This window comes from Micromys minutus (genome assembly GCF_963924665.1).
Source record: "Micromys minutus genome assembly, chromosome: 9".
In the NCBI taxonomy this organism is placed as follows: Eukaryota; Metazoa; Chordata; class Mammalia; order Rodentia; family Muridae; genus Micromys; species Micromys minutus.
Window position 1 is genome coordinate 38,272,886 of NC_137978.1, and position 24,680 is coordinate 38,297,565.

General features: G+C 48.7%; 1 protein-coding gene across 3 annotated transcripts; it reads left to right on the top strand.

The window, feature by feature from the left end:
• The first annotated feature begins 232 nt into the window (after positions 1–232).
• Positions 233–15,180, top strand: PABPC4 (poly(A) binding protein cytoplasmic 4). 3 transcript variants are annotated; one of them, XM_080921391.1, is made up of 16 exons: positions 233–429; positions 3,389–3,582; positions 5,440–5,555; positions 6,640–6,779; positions 7,123–7,217; positions 7,968–8,105; positions 8,878–8,973; positions 10,275–10,547; positions 10,808–10,895; positions 11,020–11,139; positions 11,543–11,629; positions 11,723–11,850; positions 13,642–13,735; positions 13,817–13,947; positions 14,213–14,313; positions 14,884–15,180. In XM_080921391.1, the coding sequence occupies exons 1-15, from the start codon at positions 237–239 to the stop codon at positions 14,300–14,302; spliced, it is 1,983 nt and encodes a 660-aa protein (XP_080777517.1). In that variant the 5' UTR covers positions 233–236; the 3' UTR covers positions 14,303–14,313; positions 14,884–15,180. The 3 variants fall into 3 exon arrangements, with proteins under 3 accessions (XP_080777517.1, XP_080777518.1, XP_080777519.1); XM_080921392.1 differs by lacking the exon at positions 11,543–11,629; XM_080921393.1 differs by lacking the exon at positions 11,543–11,629 and having other exon boundaries at positions 11,020–11,091.
• The last annotated feature ends 9,500 nt before the right edge of the window (positions 15,181–24,680 follow it).

Here is a 24,680-nt window from a genome sequence, read left to right on the forward strand (position 1 = left end):
GTTTTTTGTTTTTCGTTTTTTTGAGAGCCTTTTGTCTTGGGGCTTCTGCGGTCCCGTGTAAGTCGCCCCGCACTCCGGTCCCGCCTCGGAGCCTCCCAGCTCCAGCCTCTCCCGGCGTCGCTGGTGCCACCTGTGCGCTGCGGCGCGTGCCACGGCTCCTCGGAGCCCCTTTTGTCCTGCAGTAGGCCCTGTAAGAAGTCCTCCTGGCGGGGCTCGGGGTGGTGGGGGGTGGGGAGATGAACGCTGCGGCCAGCAGCTACCCCATGGCCTCCTTATACGTGGGCGATCTGCACTCGGACGTCACCGAAGCCATGCTGTATGAAAAGTTCAGCCCTGCGGGGCCTGTGCTGTCCATCCGGGTCTGCCGCGATATGATCACCCGCCGCTCTCTGGGTTATGCCTACGTCAACTTCCAGCAGCCAGCTGACGGTGAGTAGGAGCGGTGTGCACACGTTTAGGAGATTTCTGGGGACCTTGAGTACTGTAGGCGGAGGCCAAACTGCCAGGGCTGAGGAACATAACTGTGTTTCCAGAGAAGCCCTGGATGGAAGTAAGATGTAGAGGTTGAGAGCCAGGCGTGTGGTCATGACCCCGGCTTCAGTCGTCCACCGCTGGCTAACCCGATGACCTTGGGCTACTGGGTGGGGGTGGGGTGGAGCAGGGGTTCCAAAAAGACTGTAAATTGGGATCCGAATAAAGTAACGTGGCTATTCTAGTGTGTCTAGCCCCATTCAAGTAGAAGTGTTGTAGACCCTGGCATGAACTGGATTGAAACAACACCCTCCAAAAGTGTAGGTTGCAAAACTGCCCTAACCTAGACTGACTGTTGATTTGGGATGGCTTTAGGACAGTGGGAAGCAAGGAGAGCGATTTCATGCAGTAGTGGCCTTGGAGGGAGTTGCTAGTGTAACTAGCAGCTTCTTCCAAACCCCCATCTCCTATGCCCTTGGCTAGGGAGTTTGCTATGTTGCTTTGACATGCTCAACTGCATGAAACTCAGAACTGTACTCAGGATGCCTAGGAAGGTGTCACTTGAAACATGTTGGGCAGTTATTTGGCTCACCTGTGCTTGTCAAAACCCCATTTGAAGGACGAAGAACTACATCAGATTGGGCTGCCAAGTAGTGTTCTGCCGTCCTGCCCAGCAGAAACCCAGCCGGGGGCTGCACGTGACTCCAGATTAAAAGGGACCAATTGTAAAAACTGTAGGGTGGGGGCAGGACACAAGCAAAGTCTCTCTAGTCCCCTGCCTCTGTCCCCACTTCACTAACTCTCCGTGAGACAGAAGCTTACTTATTGCCCAAGTTGTGGCTCAGCCCAGAGTTGGTCTAGTTGATGCTGGGTGTTCTGCACTTAGAGCCTAGTTGTATTTGCCACCAGGGTATAAGAGGGGTGCAATGGAGTCCCTTAGCTGTTGCCTGCTCTCTTGACTTCTTAGAGATAGCAGAAGCTATTGGGCAGTGTGTCTGCCAACGCATACCTCTGTAAGACTTCTCCCTGCTATAAATAAGTGCGGCCTGGTTTGTCAAGCCAAGCTGACTCTGATGCTGTCTGAAATAGATCAGGAATTATGTTGGGATGAGCTCCTTCCTGCTAATGGGATGGGATAGTTTGGTTAGAGTTTGCAGACTGTCTCCTGTTGCCACTTAAAGGCAAGCTCCTACCTGGTTCTCCCTGATCTGTCTTGTCATCCCTTCTGCCTAGCCAGTGTCTCACACGTCCGTGCTATGGGAAAGGTTGGGTGTAAATTCTCATGGCTGATTGGATAGTTGAATTTGAGCAGTTTTAGGGAGCCTTTTTTTTTCTTTCTTGGCAGTGCTAGGGATTAAACCCAGGGTCTCAGGCACATTGGGCAATTATTAACCTTGATACTAGGCATATGCTGGTCCTTGTCCCTCTCTCTGCAGTACTGTGGTATGAGGCACACCTACTTTGGTGTTTTTTTTGTTTGTTTTTTTTTTTTTTTTTTGTTTTGTTTTGTTTTTTTGAGACAAGGTCTCTTTGTAACTGGCTGCTCACTATGTAAAGTAGACCAGGCTGGCCTCGAACTCAGATCTACCTGCCTAGGCTTGTCTATGACAGAACTTCAGGAAGATACAACATGCAACATGTCTACTCATCGCAGATGGAGCCCATGATGGACCAAAGGACAGACACCACCAAAAGTCCAGCTTTATTAACCAATGCGTTTTATTTGGGGTTACTTGCCGTAGTGTGGGTGAGGGGTTGCTTACAGAAAGCTGGGAAACCTGGAGCACTGTGCACAGCTGCAGGCCACTCAGCAGATTAGAGAGTGACCTTTCCAGGTGCCTCAGTTCTCTTCCAGGTCGCTTGGCTCCTTTCTGCATTTTCCAGGAAGGCTGCTCTGGTCTTAACAGCTTTTCTCCCAAGAGTCTTGGCAACTCAGTTTCCTTCCCTCTGAGGGGGCTATCAGCAGGGATGGCCCTAGTGAATCTGGTCAGTTTCGGGAACTTCCTGATTTCAGTTTTTATCTTACTGCTTAATAAGGAGCTTTCTTCAGGATGGAATGTTTTAACTTGGGAAGTTTATACCACAATGATGGGATTAGGAGCCCCATGCCCAGCTGTCTGATTTTTTTTTTTTTTTTTTTTTTTGGACAGTCACCTCACCCAAGCTGACCATTTTTTATATATATTTAAGTACATTGTAGCTGTCTTCAGACACACCAGAAGAGGGCATCAGATCTTATTACAGATGGTTGTGAGCCACCATGTGGTTTCTGGGATTTGAACTCAGGACCTCTGGAAGAGCAGTTAGTGCTCTTAACCACTGAACCATCTCTTATAATCTAACTGTGCTGTGGTTTTAAGCTTGTGTCACACTGTACCTTTGACCTGTTTTACTGTCAATAGAGGGTGCTTGGGTCATGACATTCATTGCTTCAGTGAAGTCACTGGTCACATCTTTGTTGAAATGAAGTGTGTCATTGTGGCACCAGGAATCTTAGTCCTTCACAGTGTCTCTGGTGCCTGGTGGGCTTGGTTGGGCAGTCAAGGAGCAACCCAACCTACTGGAAGGAAAAGGTAGCTGAATTCCTAGGATTCCAAAGAATTCTAATTAAACCTCTGAAAGGCCTAGGACCCTCAGGGCCATAGGCCTGAGCCCTGGGGATAAAGGTGTGGCTGTTTGAAAGGCAGGAGCCCTGAGTTCAAGGCCAATGTGGTCTAAATATAGGTTCTAGGACAAGCTATAGAGAGACCTGAGATTAAAAATTTGGGATGGGATCTCTAGTTAGTTCCTATGTACTAACTAGCTGTTGGTGAACTTAGTCCTTGGTGAAGATCTTGGTTCCCTGAGGCCATCTTGATACTTCAGCAATCTGTCTTGAGAATGGCATTCTTAATTAACGTGTGTTCCTCCTTGACAGCTGAGAGGGCCTTGGACACCATGAACTTTGACGTGATTAAGGGAAAGCCAATCCGGATCATGTGGTCTCAGAGGGATCCCTCTTTGAGAAAGTCTGGTGTGGGAAATGTCTTCATCAAGAACCTGGACAAATCTATAGACAACAAGGCACTGTATGACACTTTCTCAGCCTTTGGAAACATCCTGTCCTGCAAGGTAAGAGAGCTTCATGTAGGAAAGATTACTGCATCTTGAAAACAAGATAAGTTGCTGTAACTGGGTGTGGTGAGTTCTTAAGGCTGCCTAGATAGGAGCTATCTAGGGAGTTCAAGGCCAGCCTGGGGAGAGTACCTAAGGGAGACAATTGGGTGTGATAACTTTTTAAATTCTGGAAATGAATTCTTTTTCTTTTAGTCCTGGGGAGTGAACACAGCCCCATGCGTGTTGGGCAAATATTCTACCACTGAGGGTGCTTTGCCTTGGTTCTAGTGTTTTCTATCAGCATTTTGGTGATAGTGGTTTCATTATGGTATGTCTGTGTGCCTGACCCAGTGCATTTCATTAGGGGTGTTTACAGCCCCTCCCCCATTGCTATGTAAAGCCTCTGAGATTCAGTGAGCTTTACCCCAAGCCCTCTCTACTTTTGAGACATCTCACCAAGGTGCCTTGAACTTGTGTTTGTCCCAAGTCTCAGCATCCTGAGTAACTGTTACTAGCTCACTCACTCACTAATTTCTGGGGATGAAATCATCACAGAACACGTAGCCATGGTCCTGTGTGTAACCAGTGGGGTTTTTTGTTTTTGTTTGTTTTGGGGGGTGTTCCAGACAAGGTTTCTTTGTGTAGCCTTGGTTGTCCTAGAACCACCTCTGCAGGTGGTGCTAGCCCACAATTCACGCAGATGGCCTGTCTCTGGGGTTAAAGTGTGATTCCATGACCCCATGCCAGGTGACTTAGACCTTCTGATGTTTGTGCTTCTAGCTACCAAATGCTAAGATTACAGATGAGCTACCATCCCCAGGTTGTATGGTACAGGGGTTGAGCCCGGGGTTTTCATTCCAGGCAAGCAGTCTGCCAGATGACCTTCAGCTATTGTAAGGTGTTCTGTGTGCTTTCATGTTACCTGCTTCTGGAAGCTTGAACAGTTTTCATTTGGGATTGGGGAGGGTGGAGGGAGAGGCTCATTGTTTCCAGGAACCTTACTCAACCATCTTGTTAACTGTGCTCTGTAGCCTTCGCTTGGTGGCTGTTTTACAGATTCACCACTCTTAATTCTTGGAAAGCACTTCTGAGCACCTTAGTCTGCACCCTGTTCTTTCCTGGGTTTGGTTTTTCCCTATTTGCTGACATTGAACCCAAGGCATTGCTAGTGCTGTGAAGATGCTCTAATACTAGGCTACAGTCTCCCGTCTTTGCTCCCTCTCTTTTACTAAGTTTTTATTTATGAACAGATTGTATCTCCGTGTGCCTGTGGGTCACGGGAAATGAACCTGGAGCTTGGAGACAAACACTTACTCATTGAACCATCTTTCCCCTAACCAACACACACACACACACACACACACACACACACACACACACACACACACAACACTTTAGGCAGGATCTTATTGGGCTGGCCTCAAATGTCACTTGTGTGGATAACCTCAAATCACAAGCTGTTGCCTGTCCCAAGTGCTGGTATTACAAGCTTGTCACCAATTTAGCCAGATTTTTTTTTTTTTTTAATGAAAGAGCATTTTGAAAACAAAAACCCTGGGTTAGGCAGGAAATTCATTTGGTAAAGTGTTTGCTGCACAGGAAAGGATCTGAGTTCGATTCCTAGAATCCACGTTAAAGACAGCATGGGGACCATGCATGCATGATACCAGTGTTGGGGAGGCAGAGGAAACAGGATTCCTGGGGCTTGTTTGTCAGTCTAGAGAAAACCTGTATCAAAAACACCACCTAGAAACAGAAACTGTGACAGCCATTTGAAATCATTGGGGTACTTGGTAGTGCTAGGTGCTGTGTGATGTCCCATTTGGTACATCTGGCCGGTGGCACCCAGGTGGTCTGCCTTTTCTTCAACAGGTGGTTTGTGATGAGAATGGCTCTAAGGGTTATGCTTTTGTCCACTTCGAGACCCAAGAGGCTGCCGACAAGGCCATCGAGAAGATGAATGGCATGCTCCTCAATGACCGCAAAGTGTGAGTGTCCCAGTCTGGAGCGACAGCCATCGCATGAGCCAGCCATGGCCCCACCTCGGTATTAACTGGCACACACAAGGCGGCTGGCTACTGGTTCTCTCGGCCCAAGTGTGGCCTGCTCCTACCTCTCCACTCCAGGGCTGGTGAGTCTCCCTGCCCGAGCCATGGCAGCCCTTTTGACTTGCCACAGTTGGCTCCCTGCCCGAGCCATGGCCTGCCTGCTGCCTCTCCCTTAAGGCATTCATCTGTGGGTTTTGTGAGCATCAGCAAGTGGGGCTGGCTAGAAGACAGCTCTGAGCCCACCCTGAGCAGGGGTCTTGGCCAGTGGCAGAGTGGAGAGGCCCTGGGCTGACCAGGAGCTGGATCTTAGCTACATAACCTCAGCTTTCCTTTGACTCATTCCTGCCCGTGGGGCTCTTGCTAGTTTTTGGCACCAAATTGTCCTGGTTTCTTCTTTCCTCTGAGCTGCGACATTTCACTGTCGTACAGTGAGACGTTCATCCCTTTATGGAGACACTACTGTGGGGTTGGGGACAGAACATAGCAGAGCCATGTGGGGAAAGGCGTTTTGTCTATTACAAGCGACAATCGTTTCTGTCCTTTGGGGTGTGGAAGGCAGGGCTGTGTTTTATGTCTGTGTGTCGGGTATGTGGAGATATTTTCCTGTTGAGGTTACCAAATGTTAGACGGGGAAGCAAAGGTTACCTGACTGCAGCCAGCTTGCTGCTGGACTAACCACTGTTAACAGTTTGGCTTGTATCCTTCCAGACGTTTTCTATGCATTTACATAGATGCACAGAAATGAACTTTTAAAAACATGGTCGTCAGGTTTCTTCACGAAAGCAGTGTGATGTGGTAGGAGAGGCCCTGGTCTGACCCAGGAGCCCTGGGACTGGTCCTTGCAGGACAGTCCCTGCCTCTTTCCTTTTTCTGCTGGGGACTTGGGGCATCTGAGCTTGTTCTCGTGGTGGATGGGGTCCTTTGTATGTTTTAACCTCTCCTGTCAGTCTTTGATCTGCATTCCTGGAAATCGAGTTTTGTTCCTTCTGAGGAATAATCACCGTTATTCCTGGTTTCTTTGTAGGTTTGTGGGCAGATTTAAGTCTCGCAAAGAGCGGGAAGCTGAGCTTGGAGCCAAGGCCAAGGAATTCACCAATGTTTATATCAAAAACTTCGGAGAAGAGGTGGACGATGAGAATCTGAAAGAGTTATTCAGCCAATTTGGTAAGTTGAGGTCTGGAGCCCAAGTGTCTACTCTTGCACTGACCCATCATTTTAAGACATAATCTATTTTATTTAAGAAACAAGGGCATTTAACCTCATGGTTGGAACTCTGTGTGTGTGTGTGTGTGTGTGTGTGTGTGTGTGTGTGTGGCTTTATTTTAGCTTTTTTCTTTGTAAGGTTATCCCAAACATTTGGTTAGTTTTTTAAATCAGATGTGGTATCTTTCTGTCTCAGACCCATCTGGGCTCAGCGGGAGATTTGTCTCAGCTGAGTTAGTAGTGAGATGTCCTCTTGAGCTGTGGTAGGCGTGGCGTGACTAACTGTCCTATTCTTTGGTGATAGGTAAGACCTTAAGTGTCAAGGTGATGAGAGACTCCAGCGGGAAATCCAAAGGCTTTGGCTTCGTAAGTTACGAGAAACACGAGGATGCCAATAAGGTGAGCGATGTGGGTCAGGAAGAACCTGGCGGGGTGGGGGGTGCGGGGTGGGGGGTACCTGGTGCATGGAGGAGCAGCTCTAGAGCGGGCTGGGTAGTGGTGGTGCAGCTCTGCCCAGCATCACCACTAATGCCAGTCCAGTTAATGTATCTGTTAACTGTCACCTCAGATACTGTTGGAAGATTCTTGCGCTGAGTCCTTTTGACTGGGTACAACAATGTGCTGGACCCTTAACAAAGAAAGGGACCTGAAAAGTTGAGCATTGCCAGATCATCAGTCAAGACTCATGGCCCTTGCCTAAATTGATACAAATAAATACTGGGCTTGGAGACCACCACTCCCACACCCCACCACCACACACACACACCCTGCACACCCTCAGCACTCAAATCTTTCCCAGGCCTGCTGCTTGGTGCCTGTCTGGGGACAGGCAGTGCTATAGTAGAGCAGAGGAAATCCAGACGGGTAGCTTCCTTCTTCTGTCCTGCGGCCTGTCTCTACAACTCTGCCACACTCTGAGAATGAGGGTGTTTTGAAGATGCTGAAGCTAGGGGTGGGAATTAAGAACAAAAGATGTGTCTGGACCAATAACTCACTTAGATGCTAACCACATGAATGTGGGATTATAGTGTAGCAGGCTTCAGGGGTCAGATAAAGCAGATCATCCGTCCAGTGAGGAATGTTTTTCGTGGTGCACTGGACTCTGCTCCAGAAGACAACCATTACATATGTCTCCATTTTTCTCCCTAGGCTGTGGAAGAAATGAATGGAAAAGAGATGAGTGGGAAAGCCATATTTGTAGGGCGTGCACAAAAAAAAGTAGAGCGTCAGGCTGAGTTAAAGCGGAAATTTGAGCAGCTGAAGCAGGAGAGGATTAGTCGGTACCAGGTAAGGTGGGCTGCCTTCTAGAGGATGTGGTATTGTAGACTTCGGTGGGGCTGGGCAGCTTGTCGGGTTTAAAGGTTGTCACCTACCAAATCATTACAGTGTAGGGACAGTGATTCCGGCTTCTGTGTTCTGAAAGTGTCCACTTAACTGCTCTTTTCTGTGTGGGTTCATTTTCTCTGAACTGATGCCCCATTAGGAGTAGCAGCTAAAAGAATCCTGTAGATTGAGTAGTTGGCCAGAGCACTTATGGAAAAGATGACACGTGGCTTCCTCCATTGTTCTGAGGACTTTAGGGCAGGAGTTTCTCACCTTGGGCGTGCATCAGAATCCTGCACGGGGGTGGTGGGGTGTTTTCTGTTTTGAGGCAGAGTTTTACTATTAAGGGTGGCCTGAAGGCTATGTACCTTAGCTGACCTAGAACTCTCAACAACCTTACTCAAAACAGGTTGGGGCCCTCAACTCTGGTGCTACGGGTTTGGGTTTTGTGTTTTTAAGGTAGAGTCTTGCTCTGTAACCTAGTCTGGCCTCACTCAACAGTCCCCTGCTTTCACCTCCTGAGTACAGGGGTTATAGGCAAGAGTTTTTTGTTTTGGTTTTTCTGTGTAGCTCTGGCTGGCCTCAAACTCACAGATCCACCTATCTCTGCCTCCCAAGTGCTGGGATTAAACTTGTGCACCAACCACTGCCTGGCAAGAGTTGTAACTTGACAGGTTCCTAGATGTGCTGGGAAGTGACTGTATAGAGATGTAATTAACAGCAATCCTCTCTCCAGGGAGTGAATCTCTACATTAAAAACTTGGATGACACCATTGACGATGAGAAGTTAAGGAAAGAGTTTTCTCCTTTTGGATCAATCACCAGTGCGAAGGTAACAGCATGTGCCAGTGTGGGGTTTGGAAACAATTTTTTGTTTGGGTTAATGGCGGTGGTTAATTGTGTTTGGTCCAGAGTACAAGATTGTCCTAGCATGTTCCTCCCTCTTCAGATGCCTGAGAGTCATGCTCTGGAAGAGCAGGTTTGTGATGTGTTGACCACTTACACTGGAGCCAGAGTCTGGCCAGTTTCTCTCAGCACTCAAATCTTTCCCAGACCTGCTGCTTGGTGCCTGTCTGGGGACAGGCAGTGCTATAGTAGAGCAGAGGAAATCCAGACGGGTCGCTTCTTTCTGTCCTGCGTCCTGTCTCTACAACTCTGCCACACTCGAATAAGAATGAGGGTTTGGTCTGTTTAAGATTTAATGGGCCTTTGACAGGAAGGTTTGGCTGGGCAGCTGTGGTTATGTGGACATGGTCTGCAGCAGGTCCTTGGCACTTAGGGAGTGTGACAGATGGGTGTCTAGAAGTAGTGGGTCATGACCTTACACAATTTACTGCTTGGCAGGGCATGCAGCAGCTACCAAGAGGCCTTTAGGTAGTGAGAAAGGCTAGGTAGGGTTTGAAGACCTGCGTAAGGTGTTGTTACCATTGTATTAGTGTGGGCTTTTCGTTGGTTGTATTTTTCATGCAGGGTCTTACTACTGTTTTAGGACTCACTGTGTAAACCAGGTTGGCCTAAAAATTCAGATCTACTTGCCTCCTGGATGGCTGGCAAGATGGTGTGTGCCACTGCCCTACTGTGGGGTGTTTTATTTAAACCTTTTGGGGTGCTGGCAAAAAACCCTGGGGAGCGGAGCCAGAATGGCCGTGGAGGTGTGATATGTAACTCTATTTACAGCCCTAGCAAACTTCCTGGTTCCTCTTGGTGCCACCCACTTAACTGGCCCTATTGGTGTCATTACCTTAAAGTCCCAGGTGCCATTTTCAAGCAGATGGTAGGGCACTGTTCCATGGGTAAAAACACTGTTGACCTAGTAACACACTGACCGGGTGTGGGCTAAAGGGGTCAACACACACAAGTCACAGGAAAGCAGGAAGTAACCCTTCAGAAGACCACGAGGATCGGCAGCTGGGATGTATTCAGACTTGTCTTACAGAATGTGGGAACTGGGGCTCAGGGCTGGTTAGACCATGATTAGAATCAGTGGGTTTCATAGCTGGTCTTGAGTGGAGCCTCCTGCCCCTCTGCCCCCTGAGCGCTGACCTAGCCCAGCGGGTTTTGTTTGCTTTTGCTTTAGCTCTCAGTGGTGTGCCTGCCTCACCACAGATCTTAGCAGCTGGTCTGTTTTTGTAGGTGATGCTAGAAGACGGGAGAAGCAAAGGGTTTGGCTTTGTCTGTTTCTCCTCTCCTGAAGAGGCAACCAAAGCTGTCACGGAGATGAACGGACGCATCGTGGGCTCCAAGCCGCTGTACGTTGCCCTGGCCCAGAGGAAGGAGGAGCGGAAGGCTCACCTGACTAACCAGTACATGCAGCGTGTGGCTGGGATGAGAGCCCTCCCTGCCAATGCCATTCTAAATCAGTTCCAGCCTGCAGCTGGTGGCTACTTTGTGCCTGCAGTTCCGCAGGTGGGTTTGCTTGGGTGATTGTGACAGCTGAGATGGGGGGGGGTTGGGGGATGGTGGATTCTACTTGTGTTCAAGTAAGAGGGATGGGTTAGCCTGTGATCATTCACCTGACATGGTCAACGAGGTGGAGTAAGCTGTCCATTGACCAATCCTTTGACTTTTGAGTACCTCTTGCCCAAATAATTAACCTAGTGGTGAGGTGAGGATGATAAGACTCTGGGTTCAGGTACTTAAGACTTGTGTTTCCCCCCCCCCCACAGGCTCAGGGAAGACCTCCATATTACACACCTAACCAGTTAGCACAGATGAGGCCTAATCCACGTTGGCAGCAAGGCGGGAGACCTCAAGGTAGGTAGCAGGAAGCAGAGCTCCGCTCACCAGGCTATGCCTGTCCCGGTTCCACCTGCTTCTGCAGCCCAATACCTGATCCATCCCGGCTTATCCGTGATGAGCGCCCGTGTCTCTTTGCTAGGCTTCCAAGGAATGCCAAGTGCCCTGCGGCAATCTGGGCCTCGTCCAGCTCTTCGACATCTGGCTCCAACTGGTAATGCTCCGGCCTCTCGTGGCCTTCCTACTACCGCTCAGAGAGTCGGTGAGCAAACTGGCCTGTATGCCGGGGAGGGGCAATCCAGATGACTAGCTCTGCCTGGCTTGGTCGGTCTGGTTTTCCTGAGTCCTTAGCTGTGTGCTTAGGTAGTAGGCTCTTAGTAGGTTCAGGAGCAGTGATGATATGGGTCCTGGTGTGTTGGTTACACTGTTTGCTTATCTGGTGTCAGTGTGAAAGGTCAACTGGAAGTATTCTGTCTGGATAACACGCTGTTGAGGGTGGGGGACATGGAAACTTTTGGAATGTGCGGTTCTAAATGTGCAAAGACTTCTGTGGTGTCCTTTGGCCCGGTGAGGGACGTGTGATCATGTGTTGGAATTCTTCCATGGGACGTGGCCAGTTGGGCATCTGCTGCCAACACTGATGTGTGTTTGCTGGTCTGTTGTAGGGTCTGAGTGCCCGGACCGCTTGGCTATGGACTTTGGTGGGGCTGGTGCCGCCCAGCAAGGGCTGACTGACAGCTGCCAGTCTGGAGGTGGTATTGGATGCACACAGAAGGGGGAAAGCTGGGGTTTTGACGGGCCTTTACCCAGGCTAATGCGCTTAAATTACACTTGTTCTCTCCAAGGTGTCCCCACAGCTGTGCCAAACCTCGCGCCTCGGGCTACAGTTGCCGCATCCGCTCCGAGGGCTGTGGCTCCGTACAAGTATGCCTCCAGTGTCCGCAGCCCTCACCCTGCCATTCAGCCGCTGCAGGTGAGGCACGCCGCAACTGTGAAGGCCTTTGTCCGATCTCTGCTCGGATTTCAGGATGCCTTGTTTCCATTCCTCTTTTAACAGGTGTTACATGCCTGCCCTTCTGTTTGGTGATTCGGGCACTGTCCCTGAGGGCAACAGGCTTAAAAAGCCTGATTGATTAGTAGCAGTTCAGAAATATCGAGAAGCAGGGGCTTCTCATCCCTTTGACTCCCGGGCTTACTCTGGTGTCACATCCAGTGACCTAATTGATGTTAATTGTTTTGCAGGCATTTGGTAGCCTCGCCTTTCTAAGACTCAGGCCTAGGGACTGGCTCCGTAAAAGGCTCAGACTTGGATCCCCATAACCTGTGTGAAGGGAGCCGGGGAAGTGAGCAGTGGATAAAGTGCGTGTTCTGTAAGCATAGAGACCTGAGTTCAGGTCAGAAGCACGCCTTAAGAGCTGGTATTGTGGGGCCAGAGACAGACAACCTTGGGTTGACAGGCTGGCCAGTGGGGCTGGAGGACTGAGCTCTAGGTCCCATGAGAGAGACCAAGTCTTAGAAAAGAAGATGCCACCCAAAGTGTTGAGTTCAGTTCAGGGCAGCTTCCTTGTTCTGTTAATTAAGCTTTGGGACATTGAAACTGGCTAGGAGAAGTGACTAAATAGAGAGGATTACTCTATTTATATACTTCTAGCCTACATAAATTAAAAAAAAAAAAAAAAAAGCAGTGTTAGAGGAAGACACCTGCTGTCCTGGCCTACACCTGCACACATGCCACACACGGAGCAGGAAGCACCTTTGTCAGTATTGGAGGCAAAAACAGGGATCCCTGAGACGTGCTGGCCAGCCAGCCTGCCTACTGGCTAGATTCCAGACCATAGAGATGCTCCCTTAAGAAAGGCTAGTGCCGTGGTGCTTGAAGAACAAGCCCCAAGGTTGACCTCCCCTACGTAGTCAAATACACACAAACACCCAAAAGGAAAGGCTTCACAGATTGTTCAGAGCTTAAGTGAGCCAAAGCACAACCAGTTTCAGAGCTTGGTAGCCCAGAAAACTTAAGGCGTCTAACTAAGCTGCATTGGGAATTATTCCTTGGGGTCTTGTCTACCTTCTCTCCAGTGGGGGTTTCTTGGAACTTGTTACTAATTCACCTAGAAGGCCTTTTAGGGCTCTAGCAACACTGTTGCATATTAATAATCCTCAAGTAATTGCTAATATGTTAAAAAAAACACCTAGACCAAGCCCAGTCCTATAGGAGAAAGTTAGGATATTGGTGTATCCTAGAACCTGGTAGGGACAAGAGGAAGGAGATTAGGAGTTGAACAGCACTTTAGTTACCTACTGAGTTCAAGGCCAGCCTGGGTTAGGAGAGAAGTGTCTCGTAAGGGGGATAGTGAGGTATGTTTAGGAATGTTTGATTCTAGCTCTTTGGCTCCTGGTTCAGTTTGTACTGAAAATGACGTAAGGGAAGCATTGGAGAGAAGACACTGAAACTGGAACATTCTTCTGATCCATCCCTTGGCACTTTGTCGGCAAGGGGATCAAGAATTCAAGGCCAGCCAAGAGTACGCAAAAATCACAAAAAATTATGTCTCCTGTGGCCTGGTTTTCACTACAGGGCCTTGCATTTTTAGGCAGGTTTGCTGGGTCTCAGGACCTTCTGATAGCTTGCCATACATGGCTAGTTTATGCTTCTTACCGTTTTGTCCTCAAGGTCCTTGTCCCCAGAGACGGGATGGGGTCCGCCATCTCCACTCCTCCCATGGCCTTCCTTGGTGCTAACCCCACTGCCTGTCCTGGTTCACAGGCCCCCCAGCCTGCAGTCCATGTCCAGGGTCAGGAGCCCCTGACTGCCTCCATGCTGGCTGCAGCGCCCCCCCAGGAGCAGAAGCAGATGCTGGGTAAGTTCGCATGCTTGCAGAAGCTGGATGTCAGTTGGTGAGCGGCGGGATTGGACACTGACGGCAACTGCTCTCCCGCAGGGGAGCGTTTGTTTCCACTTATCCAAACAATGCATTCAAACCTGGCTGGAAAAATTACGGGCATGCTGCTGGAAATTGACAACTCTGAGTTGCTCCACATGCTGGAGTCCCCCGAGTCCCTCCGTTCCAAGGTGAGCTGCTTTTCATTCAGACCCTGTGACATAGTGGTTTAGCTTCAGGGCATGAGGGTTAGGGTGTCCAGAGACAGGTCTGTTGCCCCCATGGCTCCTCTCATTCCTGTCTCATCTGATTTGAGCTGCTAAAGGTGTTGGAAGAGCTAGCACCAGAAAAAGATTGGGGATCCAATTACTAGTGCCAGGAAAGACAAGTGGCTCTCAGTCAACTAGTACCTGGGGTGGCTCTCCTTGGTCTCTGAGCTCTGGCTGTCTTTGACAGGTGGATGAAGCTGTGGCAGTCCTGCAGGCTCATCATGCCAAGAAAGAAGCTGCCCAGAAGGTGGGCACTGTTGCTGCTGCTACCTCTTAGACAAGAAAAAAGTATGTTGACAGTTTGTTTTCTGCCCCTTTGGATTTTCAGATAGGGTCTTACCATATGTCGTCCCAGGACGATTCACTCAGCCTCCATCCAGGACGCTGGGGAGTTAAATCCATAACTCGGCATCTGTCTGTAATCCCTGCTGCTCACGTGGGCGCCCAGTTGCTAGTCTGAGCAACCCAGGACCTCATCACCCACACAACAAAAGCAACTTTCCTTAGAAAGCATTTGATGGGGTGGCTTGGCTATCACATAAAAATAATGAATAATCTTCCTGGGCTGAAATAGTGGCAGAGAAAGAAATAGGTGTCACCGTCATATCATGAAGCCCACCCGCTGTCTATGAATATCTTTTGTACAAACCTTTCTATCGTGGCCTGAGGTTGAGTGTCCGCTGCCTCTGAGTGCGCAGAGAGGGGTATTGGTGTTAGTCTTGTTGGAGAATAGGCGCAGGCTGCAGTGACCTCTGCCTGCAAGGTTCAGGAGGGAGTGAACAGGGAAAGGGGAAGGTGATGACAGTCAGTCACTGTTGCTGAGCTCCGGCTTATTTGTTTTTGGTGCTTCTCTTTTAGGAGTCAAAAGCCAAATAATCCCTCAAGGCATTCAGCCAAGGTCTGAAGACTTCCCAGTTTGTCTGTGGACCTCCACATCAAGAACCAAGTTGCAAATTCAATAGGTCATTTTGTATCAAAAGGTCAATTATGAAGCACCTAGAATTTTTCAATTATAAGAATATATTCTCTGGGTTCTGCTGTGACCCAGATGAAGGTAACTTTTTTTTCTATTGTGGGTTCTGTTCCCCCCCCATCCCAGAAATTGGTTTTGATGTACCCAAAACTTAAGTTTCTCAATAAAGGAAATAAAATCTGGCTGTTGTATTTGTGTTGCCAATCAATTTTGCTGGAACTACTGTTGGGCTCTGAATATATTAAATGAATTTACTTTTCCTTATTTTTAGGGTTGGCAAGCATGCGGTAAGTTAAATGTGGGGCTGGGGTGGCGCTTGCCTGGCATGCACCAAGCCTTGGGCTCATGGCTAACGCCTGGAGTCTCAGCTGAATCAGTGATCAATAGTCACAGGACAGTGATAACCTGTCTAAAGCCAGCTCAGCCCACGCATGAGAAAGTGAGAATTGAGCCATTGTAGGCTGCTTGATGTAGAATGCTAAGCCCAGAAAAGTCTAGGCCCCGTGGGTTTGCTGTAAACCCTAGGGTCAGGGTAGGATTTGCCAGCCCATTGGCCGAAGCTCCCCCATCCAAGGCTTGATCATCAAGTGCTTAAAGTGTGTGGATATTCATGGGTCCAAAAACGAGGTGCTGGAGATTCTGACTCTGGTCCTCTCTCTGCTCAGCTAGAGCTGTGTTTCTAGCCTAGTAATGTTAATGTGTAATAAAACAAGATGGCTTTAATTTTTCTGGGCACATTGGGACTTACCTACCTTCATGGGATCTGATACCTGCCCCTCAGGCACCTTGTACACATAGACTATTTTAAAGGATGGGGTGGATAATCACTTGACCTGGCTGTCACTCAGATACCACACACACAAGTGATTGACAAGCTAGGCTACAAGTGGTTAACTAAGGAAGGCAGGAATGTGAGGTAGGGAGCTTTTTTAAAGCTTATCAAAGGTTTGGTTGCACTTCTGGAAAGTAGGTTTTACTGATCCAAAAATTGCAGTGTACAGGCTGTCCTTGGAGCCTCCAAGGGTAAGATCTGTTTCTTAACCAGCTTCTAAGCTCGTGCCACTTGGCATGTGGCCCCTTTGTCTTCAAACCCAGCAGTGGACGGTTGGGTCCTTAAATGCCTGAGAGTCTCTGAACCTGAGGTTAGCTGTGTTCTGTCTGCCTCCAGTCCCCAGTGCTACAGTTTTGGGTCCATGTCACTGACTCCTGTAAGCTTAGGACTGAGATGTCTTCAGTCTTGTGTAGCAGATGCTCTAACTACTGAACTTCCCCAGAGAACACTTGAATATTCTGGCCCAGTGTTCCCTCTTGTTTCTGATCAGCATTTTTCTTGCTTTGCCTTGCTGACATTGAATCTTAGGCATATAATTTCCTTCCTGTATATACATGTAGTCTGGCTTTTTGTATACACTCTTGCGTATGTACGTACTTATACGTAGAGGAGGTAAGGTTCTCGCTCAGCACCGGGTGAGAGGACACTGGTCATTAGGCCCCCTTTTCTCCTAAATTTTTTTATTTTAATTTTAAAATTTTATTTTTACTTTCACTGAGTCACTGACCCAGTACAGGCGCAGTACTCTGAACATGTTCAGACTCTGAAGTCAGACTAGGGGTTTCCTTTCCTGGCCGAGGGCTTCAGCCCATGTGTGCTATTTGCTTCATCTGAAGCTTCCCAGGTTTCCGTTGTCCCCGGTTTTGGTTTGGTTTGGCTTTTCAAGCAAACAGGCTGAGGTTTAGGCTGTTTCTCTGTTCCTCTGTGAGGACACCACAGAAGTGACACGGTTTGTGTGCCGATTGTGCATGGAGTAGACTCGTATCTGCCGTCGCTTGCCGCCAAGAGAAGTTGGTTCATTTTTGAGATTTTTTTTTCTCACTGTTTAGCTTGGAACTTGACATTCTCCTGTCTTGGTGCTGAGATCACAAGGCCTACGTCATTATGTTTGGCTTTTGATTTTGTTATTGATAATATTCAGAGCATCTCACCCGGTATCCCTGGCTGTCCTGGGGCTTGTGATTTATAGAACAGTCCGACCTGGAAGGCTCTGCCTCCTGAGTGTTGGGATTGAAGGTGTGTGCCGCTGCCCACCTCATTTATTTACTTACTTTTTTGGCTTTTCAAGACTGGGTTTCTCCGTGGAACTCACTTTGTAGATCAGGCTGGCCTCGAACTCACAGATTCTAAGTGCTGAGATTAAAGGTAAGTGCTACCACTGCCCCACCTTTTTTTTTTTTTTTAAATAAAGACTACCTTGCATCTGCTAGTAAAACCAGGCTAGAGAGCTGGGCTCAGTGGTTAGAGCACTTGAGGACGTGGGTTTGATTCCCAGCACCCACGTGATGTCTCACATGTTCTATGATTTGACTTCTAGGGTGTCCAATACCTTCTGGCCTCTGTGGGCACCACTAACACAAGTGGTGTGCAGACATACATGCAGGCAAAACATCTACATACACACCAAAGTTCTAAAGGTGGAAAACTATGCCAAGAATTCTACATGAAATTGATTCTGCCTCTGACTCCCTCAGCTCCTGGTAGGCTTGCCTGCCTGTTTTAATTCTGCTGTTCATTGCTGGAGCAAAGTCCGAAACAGGAGCAACTCAGGAGGAAAGGGTCTCTGTTTCTCACTGCAGCGAAAGCATGTTCATGGTGCAGGAACATCTGATGGGCAGAACCAGGGGTAGCTGTCCCCTCATAGGCCACCCCTAGTGATCCCTAAAGACTCCCCCACCTCCCAAAACAGTGCCATTAGCTGGTGTGTCTTAACCATGCAAACCGTAATAACCAATCCTTATAAATCCTTAGGCTTTGCTTTGTCAGATGCCAATATTTTTTTTCCGAGCTTTTCTTCATCCATGTAGCAGCTTCTGGAATTCATTCAACATCAGGTCTTGGCTTCCTTGCCTTTTCCTAGTCCATGGTAGACTGAGCCATCGCTGATTCAGCCAGGGCCCTGTGCATGGCCTTGTAGGCAGTGCCTGTTATAAGAGTGCACGTTTAGAGGTACGAGGTTTTAGCCAAAACTCCCCTGAGAAGTTCCCTATACCAAGTAGGATAGGGTTCCAGCAGTCACCCAGTGAGTTTATCAGGCTTCCTGACAGACCACAGGTGATGGATTGCTAGGAGGAGTCCTCAGACAGCTATAGTGGAGAACATACCAAGAATGGATGGTTTCCCCACAGCTGTAGAGATGGTGTGTTCCCCCTCTTTCTGGTGTGTCTAAAAGAACATACATAAAATAAATCTTTAAAAATTAAAAAAAAAAATCGTTATAAGTACCAGAAGAGGGCATCAGATCTCATTACAGATGGTCGTGAGCCACTGTGTGGTTGCTGGGATTTGAACTCAGGACCTCTGTAAAAGCAGTCAGTGCTCAACTCTTCCTGGTTGGAAGTCAAGCTTGGTAGTTAGGCCAGAGTATGACACACCATGCAGTTTTCCACGTAGCCTCTAGAGGGCAGTACTACTCCGCCGAGAGCCTCTGTCCTGTCCCATAACTTCCACGACTAGGTTGAACTTCTCTCTCAGTTTTAGCCTTCCATCTGATGGCACTGTGCCTTCCTGCTCTTCCAGCTGTCTGTCTGCCTGTGATCTTCAGTGGCTCCTACACAGGCCCTTTAGACTTCTCAGCAAAGCCACCCCAGTCCTCCTTCATACTTCCTTTCTTCCCACTTCCTGTTTTAGTAGACACTACCACCCAGCCAGCTTGCTGCTCAGTTGGGGCTCATTCTTGGCATTCATGTGGGCACAGCTGGCTCTTCATCTCCCACCCTTACCGCACAATCCTCCGAGATACTCTTTCTGTCTCCAGGATGGCCTCTGCCTCTTGGCAGTTCGGTCTGAAGCACCATTTTGTTGTTGCTTACACAGGCCCTTACTCTGTAGCTCTGGCTAGCCTGGAACTCACAATAACAATAAAGCCCAGGCTGACTATGAATTTGCCATCGGGCCTCTGCTTCCCAAGTCTTGGGATTACAGGCAAATGCTATCATGCCTGGACAGATCATTTCCCCTCTCAATTTTAATTTTAATTTCTAAAAATAGTTTTAGCTACATGGTGGTGGTTCATGTCTTTAATCTCAGCCAGCACTCAGGAGACAGAGGCAGGAGGATCTCTGAGTCTAAGGCCAGTTTTGTCTACAGAGAGTTCAAGGACAGCCAGAACTATACAGAAAAACAGTGTCTCAAAAACCCAGCAAATTAAATATATATATATATATATATATATATATATATAGTGTGTGTGTGTGTGTGTGTGTGTGTGTGTGTGTGTGTGGTCATGATGCCTATGTTGAGGTCAGAGCACAATTTTGGAGTTTTTATTCCTGTCACCTTTATATGGGTGCCAAGAACAGAACTCAGGTTACCAGGCTTGCTCAGCAAGTGTTTTATCCTCTGAGCCATCTGGTCAGACCTCCACATCTTAAATTTACTCTTTTTGTTGAGACAGTCTCATATTGCCCAGGCTGGTTTCAAACTCACTATGTAGCTGAGAATGGTCTCATAGTCTGACCCTCCAACTTCCTGAGGCCAGTGAAGGTTGGCTGGTGGCTCAGGCAGTGTCTCTCACTGGACTGGAAGCTCACAGTCTCAGCTCTCAGATCTGCTGGTCCTCCCCGTCCCCTGTGCTGAGGTCACAGGCATGCGTCTGACTTTGTTCATGGGTGCTTGGGACTCAAACTCTGGACCTCATGTTTGCAGTGAGAAAGCTCAAGGCTCTCTACAACCATCATTTGGACGATTCTTTCCCACTAGTTATGAGTTTCCCCAGGGTTGGAACCTCAGCAGGAGTTCTTATTACCACATAGCTAGTATTTTGCTGAATAAATAAGAAGAGAAGCTGGTGTTAAAAGATCAAAACAACCCTCATTAACCTGGTTCACCTGTGAGGAAGGACCGGGTTTCACATCTATGAAGCTAATGCATCTCAGAGGCTGAGCCAACCCTGAGCGGGCTGTTGAACACTGGCTTCTCGTGTATTCAGCAAAATAGTAGGCTGGGGCTTGGGAGTCAGCACAGATGTCCCCTCCTGATCATAAGCAGCCATGACTAGCCCCTGGCTTTCCCAGACATGGGCTGCCACAATCTGTCTTGGGCCATCTAGGGCTCCTGGGCAGTTTTTGTTGTTTGGTTTTGGAAAACAAACCTTAGTTTTTGTAGTGACCTCTAGCTAGGTCCCAGAGGTGGCAGCTGGGATAGTCCTGTCCCTACTCCCCCTGCTACTGAGACCTTAGGGAGACATCCAAGAAGAGCTCAGTGCAGAAAGGTTGAAATCAAATGTGGGCAGGAGCACCTCTGTTCTGCGAGCACGCAGGCTATGGGGCCGGCCAGGCCACGGTCTGTTCTCACACACAGGTGCTGTGTCTCCTGGGTGGCTGTAGTCAGTCTCACGCTGTGTCCTCTCCTCACTCACCCACTGGCCCACACCGCGGTTCTTCTCCACGGCATATCCAGGGCCCTTCTTTTGCCAGGTTCTATTTGGAACTGGTGGAACACACAAGCCAGAGTTGGTTCCTGTGCTTCCCATCCCAAGTCCTGCCTGGAGATAGCCTACCGTAGGCTGACCTCACTCCCTACATCTAATTTCGGTCAACCATGCCCCTCCATGGAATTTCATGTGTGTATAGGCTGAGCCTCATCAGTCACCATGAAACCCTGCCCCCAAACCCTGCCCCCACTAGCTGCCACCTGCTGCAGTGTCTATTTTGAAATCTAGAACCTGTGGGTGGAGCTATTGCTCTCACGCTGTGTTCTCATTTGGGGTCATGCTCAGGATAAACCTGGAGGCGAGGAGAGAAACCTGCTGCCCCTGACTTGACAGGGACTTGCCTTTTTTTTTTTTTTTTTTTTTTTTTTTTGGAGACAGGGTTTCACTGTGTAACCTTGGCTGTCCTGGAACTTGCTGTGTAGCTGGCCTTGAACTCAGAGGTGATCTTGCCTCTGCCTCTTGAGTTCAAAGGTGTGCACCACCACACCTGGCTCAACCTGGCTCCTAAAAACAATGTCTCTCTTGTCCCTGGTCAGTTACAGTGGTCAGCACAGACAGCTGTGAGGCCAGCTACTGTGGGCTGCTGTAAGGCTCAAGATGAGTATGAGGACCTCTACAGGCTAGCTCCAGAGTGATATGTGGCCAAGGCTAGACCAAGGCCCCCAGGAGAAAGGGTCATACAGCCCTCTAAAACAAGAATGAAAATGGACTTTGTCTCAGGGCATCCCCGATCATTCTGGGGAAGAGGGACTAAGAGAAAGGGGTCGTTCAGTGGCGTCTCCGCGGTTTTTCCACTGGCCTCTGTGCGACCCTTATATTCTGAAGCCTCCTGAATGTGAGAGGTGAGGCACCTGCCTTGCGTTGTCACCAGCTGTCGGCTGTAGATTCCTAACTGTTTGTTCCAGAGGCTAGTGGGGGTACTGCTGGCCTCAGGGTTCCTGGGGCTTTATAGCCATTAAGACCATGCTGGGGGCACCTGCTGCCCACTGAAGAGCCCACCTTATGGAGAGGAAGCAGAAATCAAGGCAAGACTATTTGCTAGAATTTTTTTTTCAAAATTTAAAACTATTTAATATCGTAAAATGTCCAAGTCCGTCATATAGTGAGTAAATCAAATCACCAGCAGTGTACAGTTTCACCCTAACTTTGTAAGCTACCCACAAGTCCTGTGTGGATATGTGGATATGGGTGTTGTGAAGAAAGGATTATTAACCCTAGTTGTCCAGCCAATGGAATTATGGGATTTGTAGTCTATTCTTTAAGTTTTACACTTTAAATGAATGACATTTTTTTTTCTCCAAGTACATATGTAATTTTTTGTAAATGAAGATTTCTTTTAAGGCCAAATATCTGGTTAAGCTTTACCTTCTAATAAAAAAAGAAACTAAGTCCCTTCATCTATCTGAGGACAGTGTGCACATGTCACTAGCAAGAAGCAGGAGGGCCACAGGGTAGGCCCACACCTGACATCTCTTCACCACAGAGACCCCGTTGCTACAGCTTGGTCCTTCTCATAGGAGGGCAAGTGCAGGGCCACCCCTCACTGTGACATATTTTTGGGTAAGCATGGCTTTGTTGTCAATACCGCAATAACAGGGTACATTCTGGGAGAAGGCTGGCATTTCTAGGAAGGCGGGCCAGGGCCACACTGCCAAGTCCATTTAAAATGAGATACTATTTACTCCCCGAAACTTCACAGGTGGTCAGTGCTGAGTGTTCTGTGAACACATTGAAGCCTTGGTGACAGTGGCTCTGCTCCCCTCTAAACCTGCGCTCTCTGCCTCTCTTATGTATACTGTAAGAAGTTTCTCTGGTGGACCCCCCTCACCTTTTGCTGCAGCTAGACACAGGAACACCACTGTACCCAGCCGACATCCAGATGTGCTATGCTGCAGTTGTGATGTCATGAGGGTAGGTCCCACACACAAAATGGTCCCCCAGTGCCTTGGTGTCTTGTGGTACTTTCTTATTGCCCTCAGGGCTTTCAGTGGTGTTCACTTTGGCTTCTAACATGTAACCTGAGTGACTGGTCAGAGATCACCAGAAAACCAGATGGACCGCCAGGCGCTGTACAGCTCTCTTCTCTAAGACCTTTTCAGTTGGTGTCATCTATGTCTGTCTGTCTGTCTGAGCCCTAGGAGGCTGTGACCGACAGGCATTTGCTTTGCTGTGGGAAAAAGTCACAGAATTGCCCTGTGTTCCTGCCTAGCACGATGGCAGTACAGGGGCTGAATCTCCCAAAAACTCATTATTCGTGTGTGTGTGTGTGTGTGTGTGTGTGTGCTGATACATGCTGGGCTCTGAGATCAATGAGACCAAACATTGAAAGCTCTATCTACTGCTTCTGTGCTAGAAGATTTGTTGGATAAGCTTCTGAGTCCTATGGCCAGGCCTTCGAGAGATGGCCAGGGAGGCAGGCAGGTCTTCTGGCTGGAAGAGCCTTTGGAACAACAGCAACAACAAAATCCACTGTTCCCAATGAAAAGGATGTCCCCAACAGCCTGTGTGTTTGAGGCTTAGTCCCAGGCGTGGTGCTGGTGACAGCTACTGTGAAGAAGGAGGTTTCTGGTCATGGGGGATGCATTATTGAAGGAGAGTCTGGGATCAATCTGCTCTTTTCCTTTCTTCCGATTCCTGTCCACCGTGAGATGAATGGCTTCATCTGCCTCTCCCTTTGCCACATTCTGTCGCCTCGCCACGAGCCAAAAGCAGCGGGGCCAGCTAACCACAGACCGCTGAAACTGTCAAGTCAGGTCAAAATAAACCTTTTCCTGTGTCAAATGGATTGTCTCTGGTGTTTTGTTACAGCAACAGAAACTACGAAAGTCACTGTCCTGACATTCAGGCTAATGGCTTGTGCAATTCCAGCCAACCTTTGTTTGAGGCCCAAAGTTTCTTTTTTTTTTTTTTTTTTAAGGTTTACTTTTATTTTTATGTATATGAGTATTTTGCTTGCATGCATGTGTGTGCACATACACACAGAAGCCACTGGAAGCCAGAAGAGGGCACTGGATCTACTGGAAGTAAAGGTCTAGACAGTTGTGAACTGCCATGTGGTGCTGGGAATCAAACCCTGGTCCTCTGGAAGAGCAGCCAGTGCTCTTAACTGTTGAACCATCCCTCTAGCCCCTAGAAGCTTGAAGCTTTTGGGGGAATTCACCATCTTCCATTTCTTCTGGGTCTTCTGGGCTCATTCTTTGTACATGGAAGGGTCCCCTTGTTTGGCTTCACACAGGAAACCCTCCCAGGTTGGGGAGGGTGCGCACTGCATCCTTACAGCGAGGCCCCAGCCTCACCCTGGGTCCCAGTACTGCTTTCCCTGAGGCCCAATCAGGGGTAGAGAATATGAACTTCATAGAAGTGCATCCCTGGGCACCTGGGTGGGTCCACCTCCGCTGGGTGTGTCTCTAGATGGGGATGAGTCCAGGACCTGCTCTTAATGACACAGTTTGGGCAGCTGGACTCTGTTCCCGCAGGTAAATTACAGGCTTAGCAAGTCAGAAATCAAATAAACACTCCCGCTCCCAGCAGCTGCCCCAAGGAGAACAGTGGTTTCCAAGCCTCCCCACCCAACTCTGCCTAATTACCACCTGTCAGTCCCCTGGGACAGGGGCCTTTTCTTTGACTCACAAGTCCCAGAAACAGGATGAAGCTGCTGGGCCCCCAGGGTGACGCCAGCCTGGTGACCAACCTGCTCTTAGTTCCCAGACATAAGCAAACGCCAACACTCCTCCCCTTTGCCCCACGCCTGGCTGGAGGATTGTCACTGTGCCCTGGGTGGGATAGATCGATCTTCTTGGAGGACGAGGGAAGTCAGCCCTTTCCTCTGAGAAGCTGAGTGGCCAGGTCTGTGCTGAGGAAGTATGTTGAGGGCCTGTCCAGGTGCAGCGTGGGACATTTGGAGGGAGATCACTGGTGCAGACCATCAGCTAGTAGAAGAGGTGGTACCTGCTTTGTGCCAGTCTGGCTCAGCCTCTTCAGTGTTCTTGCTTCTCTGAGGATTCATTTTGTCCTGATGTCCAGCCCCAAACTGGTCTTCAGGGCAGTGGGGTAGAGGGAACTGGGATCTCCCAGGGTCCTTTGTTCACAGGCGAAAAGGGCAGAACAGGCTCAGGACACATGTCGTGAAATGTCCCTCTCACCTTTACTGTAAACCAGACAGATGCTTATTTTCTTTTTCTTTCTTTCTTTCTTTT

What these genes read in the sequence shown, in the direction of transcription:
- PABPC4 (XM_080921391.1), top strand. Translation starts at nt 237, where the DNA reads ATGAACGCTGCGGCCAGCAGCTACCCCATGGCCTCCTTATACGTGGGC. An exon ending in AGAGGATTAGTCGGTACCAG is followed by an intron (nt 8,106 to 8,877) that starts GTAAGGTGGGCT and finishes TCCTCTCTCCAG; the next exon opens with GGAGTGAATCTCTACATTAA. An exon ending in TTGTGCCTGCAGTTCCGCAG is followed by an intron (nt 10,548 to 10,807) that starts GTGGGTTTGCTT and finishes CCCCCCCCACAG; the next exon opens with GCTCAGGGAAGACCTCCATA.